General features: G+C 37.4%; 1 protein-coding gene across 3 annotated transcripts in view; it reads left to right on the top strand.

Annotated features, from left to right (window-relative positions):
• HDAC9 (histone deacetylase 9) overlaps positions 1-27,076 on the top strand; it is a 542,743-nt gene that overhangs the window by 378,356 nt on the left and 137,311 nt on the right. For all 3 annotated transcript variants that reach the window (XM_074945808.1, XM_074945812.1, XM_074945807.1), the window contains 2 exons: positions 2,449-2,569; positions 8,373-8,422. In XM_074945808.1, the coding sequence (XP_074801909.1) occupies positions 2,449-2,569; positions 8,373-8,422 (171 nt within the window). The remainder of the gene's footprint in view (positions 1-2,448; positions 2,570-8,372; positions 8,423-27,076) is intronic.

Genomic DNA, 27,076 nt, shown 5'->3' with positions numbered 1-27,076 from the left:
ACATTGACACCACATCTGTTTATCTATCTGATTAGAAAACATTTTTAGCTGACCTAAGAACTATCCTTCCCTCCCTATCTCTGTAGAGAATTGTGTACATATGTTGTGAAACAATTGATAGAAATATATACAATTTTTAGAGAGAATGGATGAATGGACAAATCTTACCAGTCACCACGCTTGTGAAGAAAAAATATTGTTATCATTGACTCCACGCAGAAACATAATGTGCTGATTTGGATTGTAGAACAGTGTGTCAAAAGGATGTGAAGGTGCTGCTACAAAGTCTCACGTGAGACTGGAGAGGCCTGGAGAACTTGGAAATGAAAAAAGAGCTGATGTCATTTAGTCCGTGGATTGTTCCCTAAATTTTATTTTCCGTTGCTGTGTCCAGTCTAGTTTTAAATTATGCACCAAATAGGATTTCCACCATTTCCTTTGGGAGACTATTCCACAGTCCCCTAGATCTAGTTTTTAGGGATATTTTTCTGATTATTCAGAAAAATTTGCCTCTGCTTAACTTAGTATAAATTATGCCCAGTCTGGTTGGACCACCCTAGACACCTCTTTTCCCTCAAAACTTGCTTTCTTCAAATATATGTCGGGCCCTACCCAATTCATGGTCCAGTTTGGTCAATTTCATGGTCATAGGATTTTAAAAATTGTAAATTTCATGATTTCAGATATTTAAATCTGAAATTTCATGGTGTTGTAACTGTAGGGGTCCTGACTCAATGCTGAAGGCAGCAGCACAGAAGTAAGGGTGGCATGGGATGGTATTGCCATCTTTATTTCTGCACTGCTGCTGGCTGGGTGCTGCCTTCAGAGTTGGGCGCCTGGCCAGCAGCCACTGCTCTCCAGCCTCCCAGCTCTTAAAACAGCACAGAAATAAGGGTGGCAATACTGCAACCCCACTACAATAACCTTGCAACACCCTGTATGATCCTCTTTTGGGTTGGGACCCCAGTTTGAGAAACGCTGGTCTCCCCCGTGAAATCTGAACTTTTGTGTACTTTTATCCTAGACTATACAGATTTCACGGGGAGACCAGATTTCACAGTCTGTCACATGTTTTTCATGGCCGTGAATTTGGTAGGACACTAAATATATGTAATTGTTGCATTTGTGCCCTGGTGAAGAGAAGAGTTTAGTGTTTTGCAATGTGTGTGTGTGTGGGGGGTGGTTATGTAATACTGAGTGCTAGAAATTTACCTCCAGGAAAAAAAAGTTCCGAAATGGAAATTATCCAAAAGAAGAGTCATCCAAAGCGTGGAAAAACATACTTTGAAAAATGACTCCATGAAAATAGCATGGGGGTTACATGTGTATTGTCCCTCAGTAAATTTCATATCTATTTACTTACATACAGAACATATTTGATGGATGTAGATCCTCAGCCTGAGTTATGACAGTGTGCACCAGCTGAGGATTTGACCCATGCTGTTTCCAAATGTCAACACTGCAAATAAAACTGGGGATTTTTAAGTTGAACTGTTTTCTTTCTGCTTCTACAGTAATAAAGATATTGTGATCAGAACTTGCTGCTGATTATGCATGAACGAGAATAAAATCCATTTCACTCTGCTGTAGCTGTATCAACTGTGTGCAGTACTAACAGGAGAAGAAAGTAGTAATGCTTATTTATGTCACTGTAGTAAGCAAATATAACTAAATACACACAGGGAGCAGCTCTGTTGAGTAAGCAAGTGTCATTTTTACAGTTTTTTTAACTGACTGTACTTTAATGGAGCTAGCTTTAATGGAGTTAAACCTTGAAGTTTAACATAGCTGTATGGGAAGGATAACAGCTGGGTAAGTATTTAAAGGGCCAAACTCCAGTTACAATATGCAAGGAAGCAATACAAATAAAAAAGAGGCAGCAAATGAATCTGACTCTGGCAGAATGAAACTCTATGGAGACCAACCCTAAATTCAAGAAAAAAAGTACTTTTAGCTTCCTTTAAATGTATGACTTTTATATTTTCCTTTCTAGAAGAATAAATTGATACTGTGGTAAGTAATAGTGGCCCTAGCAAAACACAGTGATCTTTATTTCAAAATTCATCTGTGGCTGCCAGGTGTGAATACACTGTTTTCTTTAATACACAGATATTCAAAGTGGATTGGGTGCTATAGAAAACACATTTATATTTGTTTTCTAACACTTATTGGCTTGTAAGAAAGAGAGAGAGAGAGACTTCTATTTTTTGTTATGTGAAATACTGTATCTTGCCAACTATAAGTTAAGACTCAAGCACAGCATTTGTGATAAACCACACATGCATTTGTTTTTCATCTACTATACTTTAATAAACAAATCAGTGTCACATTCCTGCATGACGCAATTTCAACCCATTATTAATCATACTAAATGTTATTTTGGACCTTTACTTTCCCCCCCTAAATATTGTCAGTGGAATATTGTAGGCCTCTGCTGTTTTCTTTCAGCGAATTCGAGGTCGAAAAGCCAGTCTGGAGGAAATACAGCTGGTTCACTCTGAACATCATTCACTGCTATATGGCACCAGCCCCCTGAACAGACAGAAGCTGGACCCCAGGAAACTCCTAGGTCTGTACAGGCCTCTATTCTATTGAGAACAGCACATTCCAGCACTGTCATTAGTCATAGCTGGTGTCAGTTTAAAATACTTGGCAAGCAGTGTGACAAAAATTCACTTTTTCCAAATGCATTGCTAAGTGAAATGAGAATGTTACAGTGGAAGCCAATATACGTTAGTAAAATGCACTGGCTGGAAAACAACAATGGAAGTTTCTCCACATTTGCTTTTACATCATTTTAATATTAACCCTTTAAGTCATTTCCGCCAGAAGTCAGTAACTATGGAAATTTGGAATGCAATAGATCTTCTATTTCTTTATGTTCTTGATCTAAAAATAGGAGTTAAAAATACACTTGCTTGTCAAAACTGTTCTTCTGCTGTTCTCATTCATTTTATTTATTTTAATCTTTATTTCGGTTGGGTTGAATATAGATACCATTCATCAGATTTTGCTGATAATTGAACTTTGTGTAATTGTGCAGTATGCAGTGTATAGTATCTTTGAGTTACATAAAATCATATTTAAAGTTTTAAATGGTTTTAATGGATATGTAAAAATAAAAACAAGCTATCAGCACTGATGTGTCTCAAGAATTATATTCGGATGCATGGTCAGTGCTGAGCATATACTTTAATTTTAGGAACGGTAGGGTTAGATTCTAATCTCAGATAGGTAGTGCACAAGGCAAAATATCTTGACACACCTACAATAGTGAATGTTGCACTCTACACTTTAGAGTTCTTAGCTACTATTATTTCACCCAGTATAAGACATGGACCTTTATATTTATAACATGCCCTTCCCCTCAAAAGCTTTTTTTCCCCCAGAGATTCATTATAACTATTTCTACAACTACATTAAAATAGAATAGTTATTTTGGTATGGAAATGGTGATGCTAATAATTTCTTCAGGTATAATGATAAACTGCTTCTGCAGTGAGGCACTAGAATAGATAAAGAAAAACACAATGATCTTTTTTATGAACGTTTATATTTTTATTAGGCCAGGTCTATGGGATATCAAAAATAAAAAACTACACAACAATTTGATTCAGCTGGTCAAGAACTGGAATTTGTGACAATGGAAATTTTGACTTTTAGGAAAAAAAATTGGTCCAAATTGGAATGAAATTGAAAATTTTGAAATTTCATACAAAACAAAAATTCCAAAAAAAATCACTTCTAGACCACTGAAGATTTGAAATATTTCACTGAGACTTTATCATTTTGATCAATTTTGTTTTGACTTTTGTACTGTATTAATTGTAATATGTTATATACACACAATATTAAACATTATATGTAATTAGGTTTGGCAGAATTTGAATTTTTTTTATAATTTTGAGGGATAATAGTGTTTATTTTTAAACTTCTATATTTTTATTGATTTAAATTTTCAGAGTTGCGGGAAATTATGGGGAAAGTCACACAATGTGGGTCAGACAATAATTATTTAATGTCAGTACATGTTGAGATTAAAAATGTTAAAGCTTTATAACTGTTAAAACACAAATTGTCATCATCACGTCAAAATATACAAAGTAAATATCCTTAAATCAAATTCTAATAAGTTCTCAATCATCATTTTTCTTACTTTACCTAGCTGTAAATATCAATTATTATTGATGGAAATATTTTTTCATTGATTTGTGTGATACAGTGTAAATCAGTGCTTATTAACATTCACTGATAAAAATGTACGCCTTCCAAGCCTTAATGTAATGTAATATAATGAATTAATATATAAATGTCAAAGCAAAATAAATTGAGATTATAAAGTCTACGTGAAATATTTCCCATTGAAAATTTCATGAAATCAGTAAGTTCCTGCAAAGCATTTCAATTTCAACAAAACTGCATTTTTTGACAGAAAACTGTTCTGTTGAAATATTTTTGACTAGCTCTACCATTTGGCTTCATGTGCTAACTCGAAGGAAAGATGATGGTTGACAAAATCATACACTCTTTTGTTCCCCACCCTCATCGACCGTTCACACAGTCATGCACAGTAGACACTTTTCAGTGGAACACCGCAGACCGTAGGCCTAGTGGAAACAACAGATTTATATGGCATTAAACTGTTTCATATTCAGAAATATCCAAACCTTTCTCTGTAGCTTAAAAATAAAAAAAGATACCGCTTAGGGCGCTACTGTTAAAAGTGACTTACAGGAGATGGGGTAAATCTAGCATGAGAAATGGAGTACTAGCTAATTAAGTGCGTGTTTTACAAATTACATATTAAATCCCTGATTCAGGAAAACATCTATCTTCAAAAAGGGTGCTTAGCCACATACTTAAGTCCTGATAAATCAATGGGATTTAAGCACACGGTTATAGTTAAGCAAGTGCTTAAGTGCTTTCCTGAAGAGGGATGAATTTATCCACGTGGTTACATTTTTTCTGAATCAGGGCCTAAGAGTTCAGTTATTACAAATGACCATTTTACAATTTGTGTAACTTTTTTAGAAATTATGTAACTTTGCACTATTCAGACGTTAAGCTTTTGATTACTCATGTTTCACTACAGTGTGTTAAACAACATGGCATGTTGCATTACATCTTGATGTGATGCAAATTAATACAGGAGATGATGTGTCATATTACGTTATGGTTTAATGTGACAGGAAACACCATTTCAAACCTCTTTTAACATGCAGAACAACCAGTCATTTCCATGTAGATCCCGCAAGTTCAGTGTGAATTTTTTCTCTCCTGCCGTCATTATGAAAATGTTTCTAAAAAAGTAAAGTTTCCAATTACCACAAATTTGTAAATGTGAAAAATTTGCTGTCAGCTCATATGCTTCATTTTAAGTGGAACAAAAAGATACATTTAGACAGCATATGTAAGTATGTTACAATTTTTGTGCATTCCTATGGGATCACTTAGCAATACCCTCTTCAATCTGACGGTTGATATTGGAAAACAGTTCAGGTCCCCAAACCTCCCTTGTGTTCTGCAAGCTTTCATACAGTATTACTAGATTGTCCATCTTTCCACAAAGTCATGTTTTGCTGCTGCCTCTTCTTTTGCTCACCAAAGCCTCAATCCTGCATTGTGAATCACTCACACAGACTACAGCCTCCATGTGGATTGCTGACCTGGCGCTTAACTTTGCATCATAATCCTCTCCTCCAAACAGTTTCCTTTGTATGAGAGTTCATCAGAGAATCCTTTCCTTTGTGGTCTCACATATCAGAAAAGGGAATCTTTGTGATTCTCCTATTTTAATATTCCTTTATTTGTGCTCTATATTGTATCCGTGACTAATGGAGTAGGCCGCTGAAACACCATATCCCTCAGATCTTCTCCTGATGGTCATTTTCTTCAAGTGTTTGGCTCTCAGTCTTACAAGACCTGTCCTGATGCAAGACTGAAGAACTTATTGTGAAATTTTCACTCTCCTTCCACCTTATCTGGTATATTCAAATCCTTTTTTTTTTCTTTGATTCATTTTGTGAAAAATCAAGCAGTAGGCATTTGCCAAGTACTTTTGAATCTTTCCAAATATCATTAGGACCTCTTGAATTGTCTCATTTTGAATATTTTTACTGCTGGTTTTGGGTTGCTTTTTTTGGTGTGTCTTTTTGTTTTGTCAACAAAGCTGGAGGTTCTTTCATTGCTATGAGGATCATTAGGTGACCGTCCTATTCCCTCTAAGCAAAACCTTTTCATACTGTTCTTTCAAAGAGATCTTGATGTTTTTCCTGTTCTGTTATCACTTTGCTATCTGCTTCTCTGGCAATTGTGCAACAGGGAATGAGTGTTTCTGGTAAATTTCTTGATGTGTTGAAAAGTCTTTGTACATATTTTCCCCTGTGTCAATACTTCAGTGTTGAATACTGTCTGTTGATGGATTTCTACATCTTGCTTCACCATCTGCTCTCTTTTCGTGACAATTCCTATATGCATCTAGGATTAAGATATCTGGGAATTCATCTTTCCTCTCTCACGTTCCATCAGTTAGCCACTGGATTTCTTGAAAAAAATTCTAGTTATACAATGTTTTCAAAATGTCATCCTTTATCTCACATGAAACTTTAGTCACCCCCTCCTAATACTTTGACAGCACCTCAAACCTGTTATTTTTAATTATGTATTTTTTAGTGCCCTTTCCCAGACTTTTCCATCATCTCCTCAGAAAAATGTGAAAAAGTTCCATCCACCTCAGCCACTGGATCTGCATTGCAAGTGACCTGATGACCCCCTTCCATATCCCCTTTCTTGCATGCCCCAGAGCATCTACCTACCCTGGTATATCTGGGGTAATCATCCCTCTATGGCATACTGTAAGAGAATATTCTGTACAGCTACTGCATGGGCAATCCCCTTGCATAGTCACATGGGAGCTCTTAAATTGGTGCAGATGGCTTTGTTTAGTCCCTCTTTACCTGTATGATTTTCACCCTATGTTAATTGATCAGTATGCCCTGTTCTGCTGATTAGAAATAGCTGCAAATTCAGTGTGTCTTGGATTTTACTATCAGACTAAGGCACTTTCTTCCAACTTTCCAATCTGGTCTCTCAGTGCTGAAAGACTATAGTTTATAATCTTCATTATACACTTCATTTATACTGGTTAAACACAAGTAACTCTAGCCTTTGCCTCTTCCTCAGCAATGGATTGCTACTTCCTAGGCAGCTTGAATTGATCCACCATCTAGCATTCCCTCTGTGTTGAAGTTACAAAACTAATTCAGTGGTACAGTGGGGGAAATCTATGTTCTCTTCCACAACTGCCCTGGAAAGATTTGCCTAGAGCCAAATTACATACTCCAACAGTGAATGGGTCAAATTCTAAAATTCTTACCTAGTTTTAACATAGTCCTCAATAAGGCAAACACTAAGTTCAAAAAAAGAAAAGGAGTACTTCTGGCACCTTAGAGACTAACACATTTATTTGAGCATAAGCTTTCGTGAGCTATAGCTCACTTCATCTCACGAAAGCTTATGCTCAAATAAATTGGTTAGTCTCTAAGGTACCACAAGTACTCCTTTTCTTTTTGCGAATACAGACTAACACGGCTGCTACTCTGAAACTAAGTTCAAAGGTAGTAAAAACTGAATATAGGACTGACTTAAAACTAAGTAACAACTGCAGGATCCAGTGAGTCATCATATTGTGTAAGTTAAGGAAAGTAATACATTAGACTGTGTTATCTGTATGTTCTTTGTCTAAGTTTCATTTGGTATAGTAATGCTATCAATTCATATAGTACTGCTGAAGTATACAGTTATCTATGTTAATTATAAGCTATTAAAATACAGACATAATTACACTTTAAATGAGCTCATACTGTAATTTTCTGGACCATTAAAAGTACCGGCATTCACATTGACTTTCAGTGAGGTTTCATGCCTAACCCCCATTCCTTTGGAAATCCCAACCTAACCAGTTTAACAGCTTTATTAGTGTTTCAAAATTTAACCCCAAAATCCAAAGACTGATTCTGATCTTTTTAGTACTAATCACAGTGTTACTCTAAAGTTATAGTATTTTTGTTTAACTTCTGTGGGTGAAGAAGACAACTTTCGAGCACCACAGATTTCTTCTGCAGGAAGACCTGAAAAAGAGCTCTGAGGAGCTTGGAAGCTTGTCTCTTTCACCAACGGAAGTTGGTCCAATAAAAGATAATACCTCCCCCATCTTGTCTCTCTCATAACCTGGGACCAGCATGGCTACAGCAACACTGCAAACTGTATTTTAGTTGACTAGTTATTGAGAGAGATTAATAAATTAGGATTGAATTAATGAAGATTATTTTTCAGTTTTATGCTTATTGTTGTCTTTTCTCTTTAACATATAGGCAGCGTGTCTCAAAAAATCTTTTCCTTGTTGCCTTGTGGGGGACTTGGGGTAAGTAGAGGCTGTTCCAATGTAATCTGTACAGCATAAATAGATTTTTAAAGTTATTGGTCATCTTCAGGCTCATGTTCAGTGGGTCCTACACTTGAGGAGCTAATATACAATGACAGAAAATAAAAATGAAGCTTTTGTCGTACTGCCATACTGATTTTTTTCTAGATACTGTGCATTGTAATATATTCATAATCTTGAGATTGCAGTATCACAGGGCAATATTTTTGTCCTGATAGGAGGTATGTTACTTGTCTGTCACTGAACATATTTTCTTTTGTGCGTTGGTTTTTGAGAAAAGTAATGTGATAATTAGAGGGGCTGTATTGTAGTGAAATGTTCTTAGCTATAGCGAAAGCCTGATAAAGAGTCCTGAATAGTTAATCCAGCACTATGTTCCACTGAAAGGAAAAAAATAAAGTACACACAAATAGCACTTTGCATAATGGGCATTGTTTACTAACTTTCAGGGCATAATTTTTGTTAATAAAATATTAAATAGAATTTTTGACCAACCTTTTTAATACCAAATTATGGAAACTATTTATTCTGCTACATTTTGAGCCAGTGGGTCCAGATTTCTAGGAGAAACTGTTCCAATATTAGGAAAAGAATCAAAATTAAAAAAAAAATTCCCCACAGAAGAGAGCTCTATCAACATTTGTTACCACTCTCCTGTTATTTGCTGTTGAAGGTCGTTAACAGTTAGAAACAATTTTCCATCTACAATTTTCTTCACTGGTGCTTTCTTTAGCTACCCTATGTTCTGTGGTCTAAATGGAACTGTAAACGATCACTGTCAGTAAAATTAAGGTGCAATGCTTAGATTATTGGCCACTGATATGCTGGCTGAGAGTTGCACATTTGTTCTAGCTCCCTTTCACTGTTTTTGTCTTCAGGAGTGAAACCACAGTCTCTAGAGTGCAATTGGAGCTAGAGGCCAACTTCCATTGAAATACTACAAGTTTGCTTTTTCTCTACTGAAGCTTGCCAACACATTGTATATGCTTTTGTCCCCCACATAGGATAATTTCCATTCCACTGTAATCTTTGCTGTGGGTTTTTCTTATTATGAGATATTATCGTGAAGCTTGAACCTGACAAAAAGCATATCCAGGCTACCAGGCTTTAACAAACCATCAATTTCTCTTTATAATTGTTGTTATTATTTGGTAATTTCTAAAGATTTCACTACTAGGAATTAAGGAACAGACTCTCAGAGGATGTAAATCAATGTGGCTATATAAGCTGAGGATTGGGTCCAGTGTTGTAAGCCTAGCGACTAATGGTAATGACGTGCTATATATATTCAGGTTGTGTGTATGTGTGTGTGTGTGTGTGTGTGTGTGGCCAAATCAGGTCCTACTGAGGCAAAACTGTCATTGAAGTTATTGGGAATTTTGTTTGAGAAAGGACTGAGCAAGAAATGAGGAATAACTTCAGGAGATGTTATCTGCATTTATGAGCAAAAAGTAGTTAACAAGAGGTACCTGATTGCTCAAGAGCATGGGAAAGTAGGTTGCCATGTGCTCACATTGTTTTGGAGGGTACAATTTTGGAAAATCTTACTTCTGAGAAATAGGTCATCAAGATATTGACCAATGTGTGCAATGAGAAAAATCAGTGAAGAGAGAGAGGGGGGCTTTGCAGTGCTTCTAGAAATGGGAGGCACTAACACAGGTCAGGAAATACTCAGCCAACCTTTGTTCTTTCAGATGTTTAGAGGAACCTGCACTTTGTCAAACTCATTTGACTCATTTCTGATTAAGAATCATATAAACAGAAATATATATTGTTGTATTACACCCTCTATTTAGTGTACCGCTAGTTAGTTTGCCTCTTTTTATTTTATTTTCGTGTTTGGTTAGGAACTCTTTGTAGAGAGGGAGGGGGGAGGTTATGACCTTTTCCAGAGTAAATGCTCAGTTGAGGAGACCTTTTTTTGGCTGAATTAGTTGTCTCTTATTTAAAATGAGCTCTTTCTATTATAAGGGTGGAAGTAGTGAAGGGTCATTGTTATTTGATAGCTTTTGGGATAAGGGGGGGTTGTACTGCATAATGCAGTAAACCCAGCATACTGCTTGTCTGAATGTTTTATGTGATGGGATGGATGACTTCGAATGTAGTTTTCTCATTTGCTGGTGAGCAGATCTTTGTTTTCGTTTGCTTACTTGTATGAAAATGAAATTCAAGTCTGTATTCTGTAGCAGAGAATATAGTGGGAAAGAATATATGAAAGACTCCCCTTCTTTAAGAAGATCTTCTGAGCCTGTGTGGAGTTCTCTGTTCTGTGTTTGGGGCGTTGATAAATAATCAGAAATGACTTGCAAATGGAAATATCTGGTGCCAGATTGTCAGCTGGCGTCAATTGCAGTAGCTCCATTGAAGTCCATTGACACCAGCTGAGAGTCTAGCTCAGAGAAAGTTCACTCATTCAAAGTATATTATAAACAGTGGTGTTATTCGAAGAAGGTAGCTTTTCCCCTTTCTTTCTGTTATTATTATTATTATTTTATTTATTATTTGAGTGTGCACAGGGTGTTTAGCAGGGTTTATGTGATTTTCCTTTCTATGCTACTATAATAATATGGCTAACCTCTTTTTAAGCCTAGTTCCTTGCACAGGGGAGAGAATGATAAGATTTTTTACTTTGACCTCCCCTTGTAGTATTTTTGGAATTTAAGCCCCGATTTTGCAAAGAATTGTGCACATGCTTAAAATTAAGTAGGTGCATCATTTTTGGTAGGCTTGGGGCCTTAGTGGCCAGCTTTATTAAGTTAAATATTGTTTTGGTGCTGGTTCGAAAGAAATTGTTTTCGTGCTGCTTTGCTTATTAAGTCTATGAGTCGGTTATTATAGTTAGTGACTTATAGAAAATTGTCAAGTTGTCTTGATACTTACCAAGTTTATCAACTCCTCTTGCATTAAAATATAGGGAATATATGATGATTGGTGAACCAAGGTCATCCTAGGGAAAAGGACTGCAACTCAACATAGAATGCTGGGTCTTGACTATGGATACATCTAGTACATTAGAAGAAAACAGTCCAAAGCAATACACAAAACCAAGTGGTGTAAGCTTAAAAAGTTAGCAGGAAGTTTAAAATGAAAGTGTTGGAGGAGATCTCTTTAGAAGGCTTAAGAGAAAATACGAATCAAAGGTAGATTCATGTTGCAAGCAAAATTCAAGAAAGTGCACAGAGCCCGCTTGGTGAACAGAAGCAAGAACCTTTGTCCCCAGTAAGATCTGGTGGCAGAATGAGAAAGTTTGAGAGGCTGAGAAGGAGAAGAAAAAGTGTTTTAAACTTTGGCAAGCAATGCTTCAACAGCAGGATTTTCAGAAGTATAAAAAAGCCAAAAACAACCAAAAAAAAAAAAAGGGCAAAGAAAGAGATAGCAGCAGCTAAGGCTAAAGCCATGGAAGCCCATTTTAAATGCCCATTTTGAAATGAAGGAAGGTGAGAAATAAATATATTCATTGGCAAAGACCTGTGATAAGTGAACTAAAGACAGTAGTGAGATCAAAGTAATTAAAGATGAAAGTGGCTATAATTAATAAAGGAGAACCAGGTTAAGGAACAGTGGAGAAATTACTTTGAAAAGCTAATGAATGGAGAGAAACCAATAGGACCATGCCCTATAATAAAACCAAACCAAGGTCTGGTAGCACCAGACCTAAAAGAAAAAGTTATAAAAGCATTGGGCCACATGAAAAATAAGAAAAATCTCAGCCCTGGTGGCATACCAGCAGAGTACGGAAGTGCCTGGAGCAACAGACATGAACATATTGACATAACTGTTTAATTGTATCGTGAGGATTGAGACAATGCCTGATGCCTGGAGAAAGAGCACATTAGTACCAGTATTAAAGAGAAAAGGAGACGTACAAGACTTTGGTAACCATGTTGGCATTAAACTCATGAGCCACATGATGAAGATCTGGAAAAAGTTATTGATAAGATACTACAAACAGAAGTAAAGGTCAGTAACAATTAGTTTGGATTCATGCCAGGCAACTCAACATTGGATGCTATCTTTGCATTGAGATTGCTTGTGGAAAAATATAGAGAAAAGAGGAAAACCCTGTATGTGGTATTTATCAGTCTTGAGAAGGCTTATGACCACATTCAGAGAGAAGTAATCTGGTGGCTTATGAGACTGGAACAGATACTGGAAGACTGTAAGTATGTCTAAATTTATGGCATCATGTAGAGTACAAACACTGAACACCCAGCTAGCATGGTATAAATAGCATGGCATGCTTAGGTGAAGCAAGGAGAATAAAGTGCCCTACACAACTGAATGCCCAGGGTATATACCCTACATAGGCTCTTTACACATGGAAGCAGGGTCTTTTGTGTCTGCACAGCAGTTTTTACCAGTGTAATGTCCCACTGCCTCCTGGAGCCTTTCCCCACCACAGTGAAAGGCTCTGGCAGTGGGGAAAGGCACTGGTGGGGGGAGGAAGCAGGGAGAAGCTCCAGCAGTGAGGAAAGGTTCTGGCTGGGGGAGACAGCAGGGAAAGGCTCCCCACTGCCAGAACCTTTCCCCACTGCTTGCCCGCAGCAGAACCTAACCCAGCTGTCTCCCCCTGCCAGAGTAGTTCATTGTGACATGTAGCTACACACCACAGTGGCAAGTGTTGATGCAGCCTGCCTTTCAGTATGGCAGGTAACTACACGTGTAGTGCCTGTACACTACATGCTGTCGTAAATGTGGACATAGCCTATACCAGACTTATCCAGGACATGTCCTACGGTGCTGTTACCACTGTTAGAAGGCCATGTGGAGAAACTAAACAGTTTCTAGTAAGAATTGGAATATATCAATGCTCAGTCCTTAGCCCCTTTTTGTTCACGATGCACTAGCAGAAAACATCCAGAGAGTGGCACCCTGGCACATGCTCTTTCCAGATGATGCTGTGCTATGTGGGACAGCAAAAAGGAAGTGGAAGAAAGTTTAGTGAGATGGAGGTGTGTACCTGAAAGAAATGGCATGAAAATTAGCAGCATTGAAAGAGACTATATGGTCTGTAGATTCGATGATACCTTTCAGGAAGACAAAGAATACCATAAGTTTGAGGGGTCAGCCACTACTACAGTATAGACGTTTAAGTCTGTAGGTTTGATCGTATGGGATAATGATGAACTCAGAGATGAATTTATAAGCAGAACAGGAAAGACATGGACTAAATGGAGAGAATTGAGTGGCGTGATCTGCAACAGGAGAATTATCTCATTGCAAATTAAGATCTACCATACACACATACATACCATACACACTGTGTTACCATACACACTGTAACGAGAACCTTGTAATGAGAGTAATCACTCTCGTTACAGTGTTTATGGTAACACCCATTGTTTCATGTGCTCTATGTATATAAATCTCCCCACTGTATTTTCCACTGAATGCATCCGATGAAGTGAGCTGTAGCTCATGAAAGCTTATGCTCAAGTAAATTTGTTAGTCTCTAAGGTGCCACAAGTACTCCTTTTCTTTTTGCGAATACAGACTAACACGGCTGCTACTCTGAAACCTGTCAAGATGGTAATTAGGCCTTCACTTTTGTATGTCTCTGAATGCTGGGCACTGAGGAAGAGACAGGAGCAGATCTTGAATGCAGTAGAAATGAAGATGTTAGGATGGAGGCTTGGAGTTGCAAGGATGGACCATGGAGTTAATGGATTAGAGGTGATGTGAAGATGGTAGAAAAGTTGAGAGAATCAGGTTTAGATGGTTCGGGCGTGTGAAAAGAAGATTGGAAAAATATGTAGGAAACAGGGTGTTAAATTTAGAAGTGGAGGGTAAGAGAAGGGGTGGAAGACTCAAACCTAGATGGATGGATGTCATACAAAAGGATATGATTAGCTGCAGACTTTCCAAGGAACTGCTTCAAGACTGACTGGAATGGCGAAGAGTGACTCAAAGAGCTGATGCATATAGATAGGGCTAAGGCTAGAAGTAGTAGTTTGGGATGGCCTGGATTACTTACAAATGATCCCAAATGAGGGCCAGTACAACCTTCATGACACATTATCCTGTCAAATTCTTATGTGTATTATTACAACACCTAGAGGTCCTAACCAAGATCAGGGACGCTTTGTGCTAGGTACCATGTATAGACATAGCAAGAGACAGGCCCTGTCCCAAAGATCTTATAATCAAAATGGAGGCCAGAATAAATACTGAAGCCCATATTTTCTGTGATTCAGCTTTGCCCTGCACCTTTTGTACAGAAGCAAAATAGGTGTAAAATGCTACCTTTTGTAAGCATTTTATATCCACTTTGCCCTCACTTTCCTGTAGTGAAAATGATCATAAAAAGTACAGGTCACTGGTGAATTGGACTCTGTATGTGCCAAATATTTTTCAGAAAAAATATTTTAAAAATATTTATAGAATTTTACAAGAAACTGTATTAGAAATAAATCTATTCCTCTTCCTATAAAGTCAGGCTGCCTTATACTATGAGCTGAACTGTACAGGTCTCACAGGGAGAGAGAAATGATGACTAATTCTAACCTCTTAAACTTTGCCTGAAATAGGTTCTTTCACACAAATATTTCAATTTTTAAGGTTTTATATCCAGGGCCCTTCCAGGACTAGCAGTTTGAAACTGTTGAATGGCTGGGAATCTCCCCTTTCCAGTGATATTCCTAATTTTCTTTCTTCAGAAATGCACGTTTTTGGACTTTATACTATTCCTGGACTATTATCAATTCCATACCTCATGCTGTTGTAATTTTTGGGAGAAATTGCACATGTTGGAGAAAGAAAAAGACTGTATTAAGGCCAGTGGTTTTAATAATAAATGATGACTCCCTGAAGTTGATCAGAGGTTTCGGATGTTAGGAGTATCCCAGGAAAAATGAATAAAGTGTTGGTGAGATGGCCAAAAGAGGATTCTAAATGCAAATTATCTTGTGGCTCTGATAGTTATCAAAGGGTTCCACAGTTTTTTAATCACCATCTGAGATCTGATTGATCATTACATGATGCCACCTGAGATGCGATTGATTTATTACAACACCTCCCTATGAACTGTGTTATGAAATTGATAATGATGGGAAGCAGAAACTAATTTTAATGTGGGCAAATTTATCTCTTCCCCCCCCAGTATGTCACGGAAAATAGTGATTGTTTTCCTGCCCATCTGACTTGCTGCTGTGTGAAGAAATCTTGAAATCATTTCTCAGCTATATTTTTTGTCCAGTTGATAGGCAAAAAACCCACAAAAGTAAGGAAGAGCAGGCTTTTATGATAATGTCATCATCGGCTCCCAGCTTCAAAAGCTTCTGCGGCTTTTGAGTTGTCATTTATAACTTGGAACTGAATCAACCCATAGTTCCCTTGATACATTTAGAGAAATTGATAACAGACCACTTCTTTTATGGCTCAGAGGAGGCAACTCCGATCACATCACTATTGGCAGTCAATATTATTTTCTGACATGGTTGTAAAAGTATAAAGAGGCTTATGGCATTTGTTTAGATGAGGAATGGGCTCTCAAGCTGTGCTAGGGTTTATGGGTCCAGATTAGTGAATAGCAAAGGGAATATGATGTTTGCAAACAGGATATGATTTTATTTAAGTTTGGGTTTCATACTTTGATCCCTGGGGACTGCCCTGCAGACAGAAGAGAATTCCACTTTTATCATGAAATAGGGCAGTCATCCAATACCAAGAAAAAACAACCACCACCACCCTGCGATGTGCAAAGTCAGATCTTTAAATTGGAAGAGGAGGAGCTGTGGAAGAGTCAAAACAATACTCTGCATGAAATCAGACTTACACAGCATCAATGTTGAGAGGACTAAATGAACAGTAGTCCATGTACTAAATATTGATGTAGTTTGATCAGTTTAGCCACTCTCTGCGGTGCACAATGGGTTTGGGGCTATTCTGTACATGCACGGTGAATTCCTTGTGACTTTGCTTTCATATATACGAACCATAGGTAAAAGTATCCGCTGGTGTAAATGGGTGCAGTTTCACTGACTGCAGTGGAGTCCTGCTCATTTACACCAATAGAGAATTTTACCATCTGACTACCCAGAAGAAGAAAGTGTAGATGTGTGTGTTTATATAAATATATTTTTAAAAATGCATGCAGCTTTCCCCCCTAAAGTTACTATCTTTTAAAATACTGAATCAAGTCGGTGAATAATTTATTTGTTTATGTATTGTTCTTTTTTTCTCTGGTTTTAATTAATGTGGTCGTCTGATTGGTATTATCGTATCTCTCAGTGATACAGCTTTACTTCTTGATAGTGGTTTATTAGTGTATCTTTTGGATTGGTAGCTGCACAATTCTGAAAATCCTGGGTCATGTAAGTGGTCCTTACTCACGTGAGTTTGCTTTATTAGGGCAATGGTATTATTTCTGTTAGTGAGGACGAGTCATATGAGTAATTATTTGCAGGACAGGGCTGGACTTGTGCAAATTCAAGCAGTCCACACAGAGGACTACACTCTTCAGGGCTATCAGGGTAGCATCTTTCTCAAGAATGAAATGTATGTGAAAAAGAAAATAAGAGAACAAAACTGTGTACACATAAGACCTCATTTGGGTAGAGGCGCAAAGAAGGAATCTGGAAGGCACATTATATAATTGTGATAATGTTGATATTTTTCATGTCCTGAAGCAGCCATTTGACAAACCTGTGGACATAGACCAAATCTGCTGAGTCCGGGATCTCGCAACTGTTTCTCTTCCCCTTTGAATGGATGGCGCTGAGATTCTACCTTCAGTTCACTGCCCACAGCACAATTCACCAGTCTATACAGATTTAAGAGCAGATACTCTGTTCCATTCTTCTCCCTCTGTAACACTCCTATGCCACCCCCCTCCCCCACAAGCCCCAGCACAGAGTCATGCTGGGGGCAGTGAGAGCTGTCCTGTGTTGTTTAACTAGCAGACAGTCCCTTGGCTTTGTTGCCAATGGGTAAAAGTTGGAAGAGCTTCAATTTGTTCAATCTTGTACAGGCCTCTGATTGGGGACTGGACAGAAAACTGAAGAGGTGTAACCCTTTGCAACGCAACTTTTCTGCCTGGTGTAATCTCGGTAAAGCAAAGAATCTGTCCCTTTAGATCTATTTTGCCTCATTTTTAATAATGAAGCTCTTTCTTAATTGCATTCACTATTTCACGGGTACTAAGACAACCCAAATTATAAAGCACCAAACATCATGTGGAACGCAGAGAATGAATGTGAAGCTGATAAAGTGTCATAAATTCAATCCCTTGAGGATTTTATTTCATTTTGTGGCTTCCACAAAAATATCAAGTATCCCAAAGCTTGCGAAGTATAGAGTAGTATTATGTAAAACAGAGAATCCCTCTTTATTTATAAGGGTGGTATTGAACATTATACACATAAGTTAATTATAAATAATTTTATATTACATTATATACGGTTTACAAACATACATGCAACATACATATATTCATAGCCCCCAAACAAGCTTACACATGCGCACACACATGAGATTTTGATAGAAACCCCTTAGCTTTCTGCATTTGTACTTTGAAATCCCACTGTGACATGCTTCAGTGATGGAATTCAGCCTCCAGAATTGGCACAAGAACTTCTTTGTATTTTTCATGTAATTTTTATCATAGTAAATACCAAGGCTCCATAATAGCTCCATGGTGACTCCTAACAGAAAGAATATCATCTATGTCCAAGAAGAGGGCTGAAACATGATGCATCCGAAAAATGAACTCTGTAGTAAGAGGTCAAACTTTTCAAAGAGGGGGCCTGAGTTCTACATGTAAGTATCTGCAGTTACTGTGATTGCATGCACAAATGGCTCAATTTGCACATGAACTCATAGGAACTGCATCATCAAATACAGGGAGGCAATTGCGTATGGATTTTTGCACACAAATACATTGAAAACTGAAGCAAATGTAGAGTTAAGTTAATAGAATACTTAGGGTGAGGTCTGCAGTAACTTTTTTACCAGCATCTGGTGATATGTGCCACATATCTGAGACTTGAATCTGTGCCGAGCTGTATTATTTATGATCTTTTTCTAAAAATAAATTCTAATCCATCCTTTCCCCAAAAGAAATGATCCTAGCACCACTATTATATCCATCCAAATTTGGGTTCAAGACTTTGTGTTTTTGTGAGGTGTTTGTAATATCTTCAGCTGCTGCAAGAGACACACAGAACCCTGAACTTGAATCTTTCCAAGAATTTAAGGAGGGTTATTAAGTTCAACTACTTCTTTTAAAGATAACATTATTTTAATACTTTTCTTGCACTTATATTGATACAGTTTTGTTAGTGATTTGAAAGCCAAAGAAGATCATTTAAAATTAAAAAAATGAAATGTTTTCCAATTCACTGTTAAAGATCTATTAGCACTGCTGTTACAAACTTGCTTCTTCAGGCATTTATGGCTCAGAAGTTGAATTCACAATGAAACTTTAAGCCCAATCACCAATGCAACAGGGCAAAATAGGGCCCTTGACGTTCTTTTTTTTCTTCAGCAGGAATATTTTCTCTAAATAAATTTTGGACTTTAGATCATTCATGAGTAGCTAATTATTTGTATTTATTATTCCAAACTTTAGAAGTCTTGATTAGGGAACGCATAGGTAACATGGCATTTTTCTGTTCCTTGTTTGGAGTGGCTTAGCTCCAAATATATATATGTCGTACTCTTATGGTATGTCTCCACTGCAATCAGAGGTGTGACTTTGCGAACTTGTTTTGATCTAGCTAGCTCAAATAATAACAGCAGTGAAACCAAGACAGAACAGGGGGCAGCATGGACTAGGCACTTGAATACATACCTAGAGTTCTGGGCGGTGCTGCAATGGCTTCACTGCTGTTATTCAAGCTAGTTAGATCAAAGCTAGCTCAGGTACCTCTAGAGGTGCTGTGGTCACACCTCTGACTGCAGTGTAGACATACCATTATATTCACATTTCTTGTGCAAATAGTTGCCTTTCTAAATTCAAAATTCACTCTCTGGCTATAGTCTCCAATAATACCTGAAGAAGAGCTCTGTGTAAGCTCAAAAGCTTGTCTCTTTCACAAACAGAGGTTGGTCCAATAAAAGATTTTACCTCACCCACCTTGTCTCTCTCATATCCTGGGACCGACACAGCTGTTGCAACACTGCAAACATTTTCCAAAATCTTCTTAAAATTTGCTGTTTCCGTGGACTTTCCAGCCAGTAGACTCATTTATTAGAATATTATCAGGGAGCAAACACAAATGGGGAGTGAACACAGCCCAAGTGAATTCAGGTTGTTGGCGTGGTTTTTTTAAGTAACTGTGAAAATATTTTGAGGTATTTATCCAGCTCAGATTCTAAAGGTTGCATATTTATTATTTCCCTATAAATCAAACTGGAAGTACAAGTACATTCCTGAATAGCTGCTATTCTGAGTACTCGTATATCAGGAAAACCATTATCAAAGCAAAATCTTAGTAAACTGCTGCAGTTTTATAAGTAATTATACTATTATAAGAAGCTCAGTATGCCAGTGTTGGAATATATTCTTTCTAAAGTATCCTACTCACACGCTTCAGATAAACGAAATTTATGAAGGAAACACCAGGCCAGGCACACATACTTTCTCTCCTTTGTTCACTATTGAGAGACATGGATGACAGGCCATTTATTAAGGATCGTTTCTAGGTTATGATGTACACACCTTAGCTTCTTTAGTCATGGTGAGATGAAACAGAAGCAGAGAAGCAAGACAGAGGATCTTTTGATTCCTAGTGAAATCATGGATGTGATGAATGATCACTGTGACCAGTGATTCCATATGGATAGGAGACGGGAACTATTAGCATGGCAGCTGGAGTGTAGCACTGGGCATGGATATGAGCACACTGTTGCAGGCTAGTGCATTAACACTCTTTGGCACTAGCTCGTTCCAATGATGACAGGCTCGTTGCTGGCAGACATCTCAAAATGCCACACACACGTTTTAGAGGCTGTAATGCTTCAGGAAAATATTCAGTTACTACTTACATGCCAGTAACAAAAAACAGTGAAGGAAACATGTTTGCTCTGGCACAAGTGGCAGAGTGTGAGACTCTGAAAACTTTTATACCTGCTAAGGCACATAAATTCACTAAGCAACATACAAATTCCTGTGGATCACATGGTCACATGGGAAATCTGTGATTTCGAGTGTATTTCTTACAATTTTCTGTTGGTCCATTCCATGAAGGCCAATAACTTAGCTAGTTAATATTACTCTGTTGCATTCCATCTTTATATTTACCGTGTCTGACCACAACATAAAATCAATGTAATGGGTTCTCCAGAGTGTGTGTTAAGCTACCAATTTCCCCTGAAATATATGTTGGTACAACTTCCATCTGAGAATATTTTAGCACAACTCCTAGTGGTTCAATGGATGAGAGGGAAGTCCCTTTAAATCACTCCGAAGAGCTATTACTTTTGAACCACAATTACCCGTTTTTGCTTTTGCCCAAGATACTGTGCATATAATATACAGTAACTGCCATTAAAAGGTCATCTTTTGCCAACAGTTCCCACCAACCGGCATATGATCCTACTGGGGGAGCTGCATACATTTTAATTCAATATGTGTGTGTGAGAGAGATGCATTAGGAGTCAGAGGGTACCAAGCAGTTATTCTAGCCCTTTGCATTTGAGATCTAGAGCTTGTCTTCACTGCAGTTTTAGCTCAAGGTGTAACTCAAGTGTTACCCCTAACTGACTCCTAACAGATACACACGAATAGCTCCAGTTAAGTGGCACTTTAAACTCAAGCTAGCTGGCCTGTTAGGGGGTGTGGGTTCAAGCTCAAGAGCTGCTGATGCAGGACCTACTAATTCACTAGGGACTCAGCTACTCTGAACTGCTACTACCATCACTCTGAGCGGCTTGAGTGTTTTTTTGTAGTGTGACTGCTCTCACTAGAGTGAGGCTAACTTAAGAGCTGTTAACTAGAGAGTAGATCATTCAAGCTAACGCTGCAGTTGAGACAAACCCCCCGACCTTAAAATTTGAGTTGGATGCACTCTGATTTTTAAAGGATAATATTCAGTCGCAGTTGTGCCCCTCCAACTCGGACCTGTTTGATTAATCAGAAGAACCTACAGAGCTTGTAAGTGTGGGACCTAAAGAATGGCCCTGATCATTGCCTTTGTCTTGTATTATTTCCCGGTTATTGGTATATGTGAATTTGAGACTGAGCTTAGTTTCAGAGAAGAAGATAAGCTGTAGAACACTCTGCCTGCCTGCCTGCCTGTCTCTCTCTCTGATCATTGGAAATGACACACTTATATTGTTATATTATGAACAGAAAATCTGGATCCCAAATGCCCACAGAGTAGAGTTGGTGCCAGGATCTTGAAAGGATCCTTCTTAAGGAGGGAGAGAGTTTGGAATAGAGATCAAGGGTGGGGGCTGGGATATGTGATGGGTGAGAGAGAGAGAAGAGAGAAAAGTTGCAAGAAAATGTTTAACCCATCCCTCAGATAGGATCCAGGCCACCAAAGATAAGCGTATATTTACAGTATTAGGCATATAGTATTTCAGATTTTTGTAATTAAAAAAGCCATTAAGATAAACAGTCCCCCCCACCCACCCGAATGTATCTTCCCTCACCTCTCCACCTCTCCCCACACAATGCATCTGGCAGTAATTTATAGTGGTAACAGCTATTTTCAGCTACTAACCAATCCAGCCTAACACAGAATGTCCCAGTCTTGCTGTTGTAACAAGCACCCTATAAACTGGACTGTTATGTGTTGCTGTGAGGTCTTTTGTTTGTTTGCTTGCTTTTGGAATGTTAAGGTTTTCATTGTTAGGCCTCAAGATATCAGATGTAAATTGATCATAAGAAATACATTCCTATCAAGTTCTTTTTGGTAGTATAAGATATAGCATTTCTGCATCAAACACTTGAAACATTAGATGCTTTTAGACAGTATAAATGCTTTTCATTTAAGTCATTCTCTCTTCCTTTTTAATATCGTCACATCTACATCAAGAATAAGTAGTTTAATTTTTATCGTTTGCAGCTTTACAGAGTATTAGTGTTGCTATTCATACCAATGGTTGAGCTATGATAGATGTGCTTGAAAGAGCCTGCAAAGTATAGTGTTCATTCAGAAAACTCTGAATGAAGTAAATTCATATGGGTCTTAAAAACTTTACTCTTCAGACTGGGGTTGTGTTTTCTGGCTCACAGCATTATCACAGATTATTCTTATTCTTTGAAGGTCTGCATAAATGATAAGAACATTGATGCCAAAACACTGAGTATAGTTATATTTTAATACTGAAGTTTTGGTGCTATCAAAATTCTATTAAAACCCCTTTTTGTTTTATGTTATGTATATTTTATTCTATCAAGATACTGAATGCTCTAAGTTAATTTTCAAAACATCCAAAGCATATGTTCCTCATGGGAAAAAAACAACCATTAATAGGGATTAAAGTGAAAGGATCCTGTGCTGGAAACCAATCGAATTTAGTATAAAATGCTAAATTTTATATAGGGTTTTATTTAAAACATTCTGTAGGAATATCTAACAGGGATAACATTTTCTATTAAAGTCTATAGGATGGTCCAAAACACCTATGGAAAAGGCATCACTTTCTATTAAATTCTATAGGACTTTTCCATAAAGCAATGATTCAGAAACTATGACATCTTTAGCAAGAATGTTATGCACTAAGTATATAGGTTGTCCATGAGGTGGACCTGAGGTAGGCAGGAAGTAATGATGGACTACACAAAGACTCAAATCCTACTCCACTTATTCATATATGTTGTCCTGTTGTATTCATCTTGTACAAATAATCCAAACAAAAATTGGTCTTGTATACCTGACTGGACTTTAACACAGCAGTTGTCTTCACATTTCACTGGGGAACACCCAGTAAAATATTTAAATTAAACGTCATTTGTGTAGTTTTAAATGTTTCAGGGGATTGCATTTGAGACATTTTCTGAGGAGCTGTTTCCTATTTAATAAATAATCATTTATCTGTAGAGTCGAAATAATTGTAAATATTGCCCTTCAATTTAGTCAGAATTGTTTCTCTTCAAATACCTCTTTTCAGACTATGATACATTCAGAAGATACTTAAATCGTGGTATAAGTTACATCCCAGTACATTGGTGTGAGTATATGTAGGTGGCATTAAAACACACAGAAGAGTGGGGTTGGAACAGGAAAAATAAACAAGAGGTGCATAAAAGCAAAAAGAAGCTTCCCATCCTCTTACATTCTGGCTACTTTTTCTACTACAACTTTCTCCTTCCTCTCCAATTTCTTACAGTAGTAACACACATACATTTACATTCAGACACTAGGTTGTTGCAGTGTCCAGCCTATTTATGACACCTCTGAATTTGGCCCATCGTGGCAATCAAGAAGATACATAGGGCTACCTTCTGCTTTCTTTTACATCTCAGTGTATTGCAATTAAAGAGTGAACTCTAGGAAAACTAAGAGACATAACTTTCACATGTTTGCCTTTTTATACAGTGGTAGTTCAATAGCATGCTGCTGAATAAACTACTGAGTAAATTGCCTCTAAGAAAATGTCTTAGGCCCAAACAACTGAGATATTTAAAACTAGTAATAATAGGGAAAGAAACAATTCTGCACTGGCAGAGGGATGAACTAGATCATCTAATAGAGCTCCTCCATTCCTGACATCAGGAGTTGAATTTTATGTGCCAAGGTCTTCTTTAGTTGTTTCTCAGGGAAATCTCCCATGGAGTTCAATAGAGATTTGCAGGAGTGTGGACTCCAGAATTTAATTTTTAAGGGGTAAAATGTAATGCTGTATCTCCCCATGTTGATCGTCCCTTTTTCGTGTGTGTGTTAATTTTCTTGTACCCTTCTTGCAGCACACACAGTTCTGTAGCTGGAAGTGTGCACCTGCTGCTTTGGGAGATCCAAATGCATGACATGTGCCATCCCCAATTCATCTGTTAAAGTGCTGAATTTCCCTTATACTCTCTGTTAGTCATATTTGAAAATACCTTGAGACATGGAGTACTTGTGGCAGTTGAGAGACTAACAAATTTATTAGCGCATAAGCTTTCATGGGCTACAGCCCACTTCATCGGATGCATAGAATGGAACATATAGTAAGAAGAAATATATATACATACAGATAAGTTGGAAGTTGCCATATAAACTGTGAGAGGCTAATTAGGTAAGATGGGCTATTATCAGCAGGAGAAACATGCTGTTTTGTTTTCCAATTTCCCATTATTATCTCAAGTCCCTTTAAAATTAGGCTCTCGTGGGTCAAGAGCTCATAGGGAAATTTCCAGTGGTAAATATTGGGCCTTGTTCCAATTCATTCTCCTCATCCACAGTAGAACACAGAAAATAGTTAACACAATAAACAGTCTGGGCAACAGGGATAGTGCTCAGCTGCTAGCAATCCCTTTCTCATGTTCTAGAGGAGACAACCATTTTGAAGGGCGGATACATTCACAAACTGTGGTTACAATTTTTGACTCAACAAGCAACTCTGGAAATGAATCATAGCCCCTCCAAGGCTGTAGGTTCCCTGCTTGCTTGTATCTTGGCACGTTGAACTGCAGTTGAATCATTTTCATCAACCACTGCTTTGGTTTTTTAACCTTCATTTGCTAGCCATGCACATGGTAGGAAAGGGCTCCTGTTTAGCCCTTCTCTTAATAAGCATTCAAATTGAATACAATACTGTGTTTATCCTACTCTATTGTGTTTAACAAATATCTTCTATTTTTTTCCATTTTTGACTTAAAATAGATCTTAATGGCAGCTGCTTCATATGAAGCATTAGAGACAAACGCCGCAGGAGTGTTGTCTAATGGCTGAAGCTTCGGGACTTAGTGCTTGTTGGTTTTATTCTGCGATCTACCTATTGACTTACTGTGTATCCTTGGAAAAGCTGCTTAATTTCTTAAAAAATAATATTACCCATCTGTAAGAGAAGCATAATAAATCATTACTTATTTGTGTTATGAGGCTTAATTCATGTTTGTACAGCACTTTGACATCCTCAGATGAAAATACAAAATATCTTCATTATACTAAGCTTGACAAGCAAATGCAAGTCTTACTATTCAAAGGGCCTAATTCTCCTCTCACACTGATGAGAATGTGGACTAACCAACTTGAAGTCAGTTGTGTTATACCAGTGTAACCTGGTGAAAGAGAAAGAGGAATCAGGTGCAATACACTGAAAAATGAGATCATTACGACAGCTTGAAATTTAATAGTAATGTAACATCAATGATGAACACATTTGACAGGTGTATAGAAGATCAAACTTCTTTCTATTTCTACTGACTAGCCAGAGAATTCCTCAGAAATTCCAGAGTCAAGTAACAGTTGCATCTATTTTCAATTACCTGATTTCGTTTTTGAGAAATTAAGAACAGAAGTTCAAATTAAAAACATGTCTCAGTGTATTTGGAAACTTTAAAAAATAGGATCTGCCACCTAGAATCGGTATTTCTAAAGCTTTTTTCTTTTCATAGTGGACTTGTGTGATATTTTTCCCATTTAAAGGTACTTCCTATAGAGCATCAAAGAAGGCTGCATATTTGCTAGATTCAAGTATTTCATACTAATGTGTCTGCTTGGTATGAAATCATACGATGTAAATGCAACCCTTCACCATTTTCATTCATTAGTTTTCATTCTGCTTTGCATTCATTACTTTATGCAAGCACATTTAATGGATTATTGAAAACAGAAGTATTTAATAAATATAACTTTTTAAACATATTTACTAAAGTTCTTAATCTATGCTGTCTCATGTCTGCTGTATTCCCTTATTTTTTTTAATAGCTGGCAGGATCTCATTTAATACTTATGACAGAAAATAATTTGAAGAGTCAGCAATCCTGTTAATCTTTAATTAAATGTTAGTAGCTAAAACATACTGGTCCGAATTCATCCCTGATATAACTGCATCAAATTCAGTGGAATTGCAGCAGAGATTAATTTTTCACATTGTATTTCTTCCTTATTTTGCTCCTATCTCAAGCATGAATCAAATGAACCATAAATGTATAGTTTGCATTCAGAAATCTAACAAACTATTTGATTATATTTCTATTTTCCACTAGGCAAATCCTAGCAAAGTAGCATAGAGAAAATAGGATTGGGATTATAAAAATGTGGGATTATGCTGAGGATGCTTTTCTTTATCTGATTTATTATTTTAGTAGTTCTAATTTTTAAATGGCTTTAGTGAGTGTTCTCAGTAAATCTAAAATATTCCTTCCATTTATTTAAGGAATATGAACGGTAGCTGTCGTCTTGCGAAGAATAAGTGCTACTGATTTCTTAATAACACAAACTTTTGCTTTCCTAATGCCTGTAGTCAAAAATTTCTTTAAAATTCTTTCTTTGTCCTGGCACTTGCAAAACTCATTTTCATGTATAACTAAGGGCCCTCTAAGTAGTAGATATATTGTATCTACTACTGGGGCCTGGTGTCTAACAGGCCTGTAACTAGGCCAGATCCGGCCTATGTAATGCTGTTTGTAATGAGAAATCTAAACAGGGAATGGCAGTGAGGCATGACAGGAATGTGTTTCCATTGGAGAAGTCAGTGTAGAGAAAAAGTATAAGCAAAGCCATGTCCAGAAGGCCTTTTCAGCTGGCCAAGGCGGAA

The sequence above is a fragment of the Natator depressus genome, chromosome 2 (assembly GCF_965152275.1).
Source record: "Natator depressus isolate rNatDep1 chromosome 2, rNatDep2.hap1, whole genome shotgun sequence".
NCBI lineage: Eukaryota > Metazoa > Chordata > Testudines > Cheloniidae > Natator > Natator depressus.
Note: the sequence above shows the minus strand (reverse complement) of the source record. Positions and strands in the feature narration are given on the sequence as shown.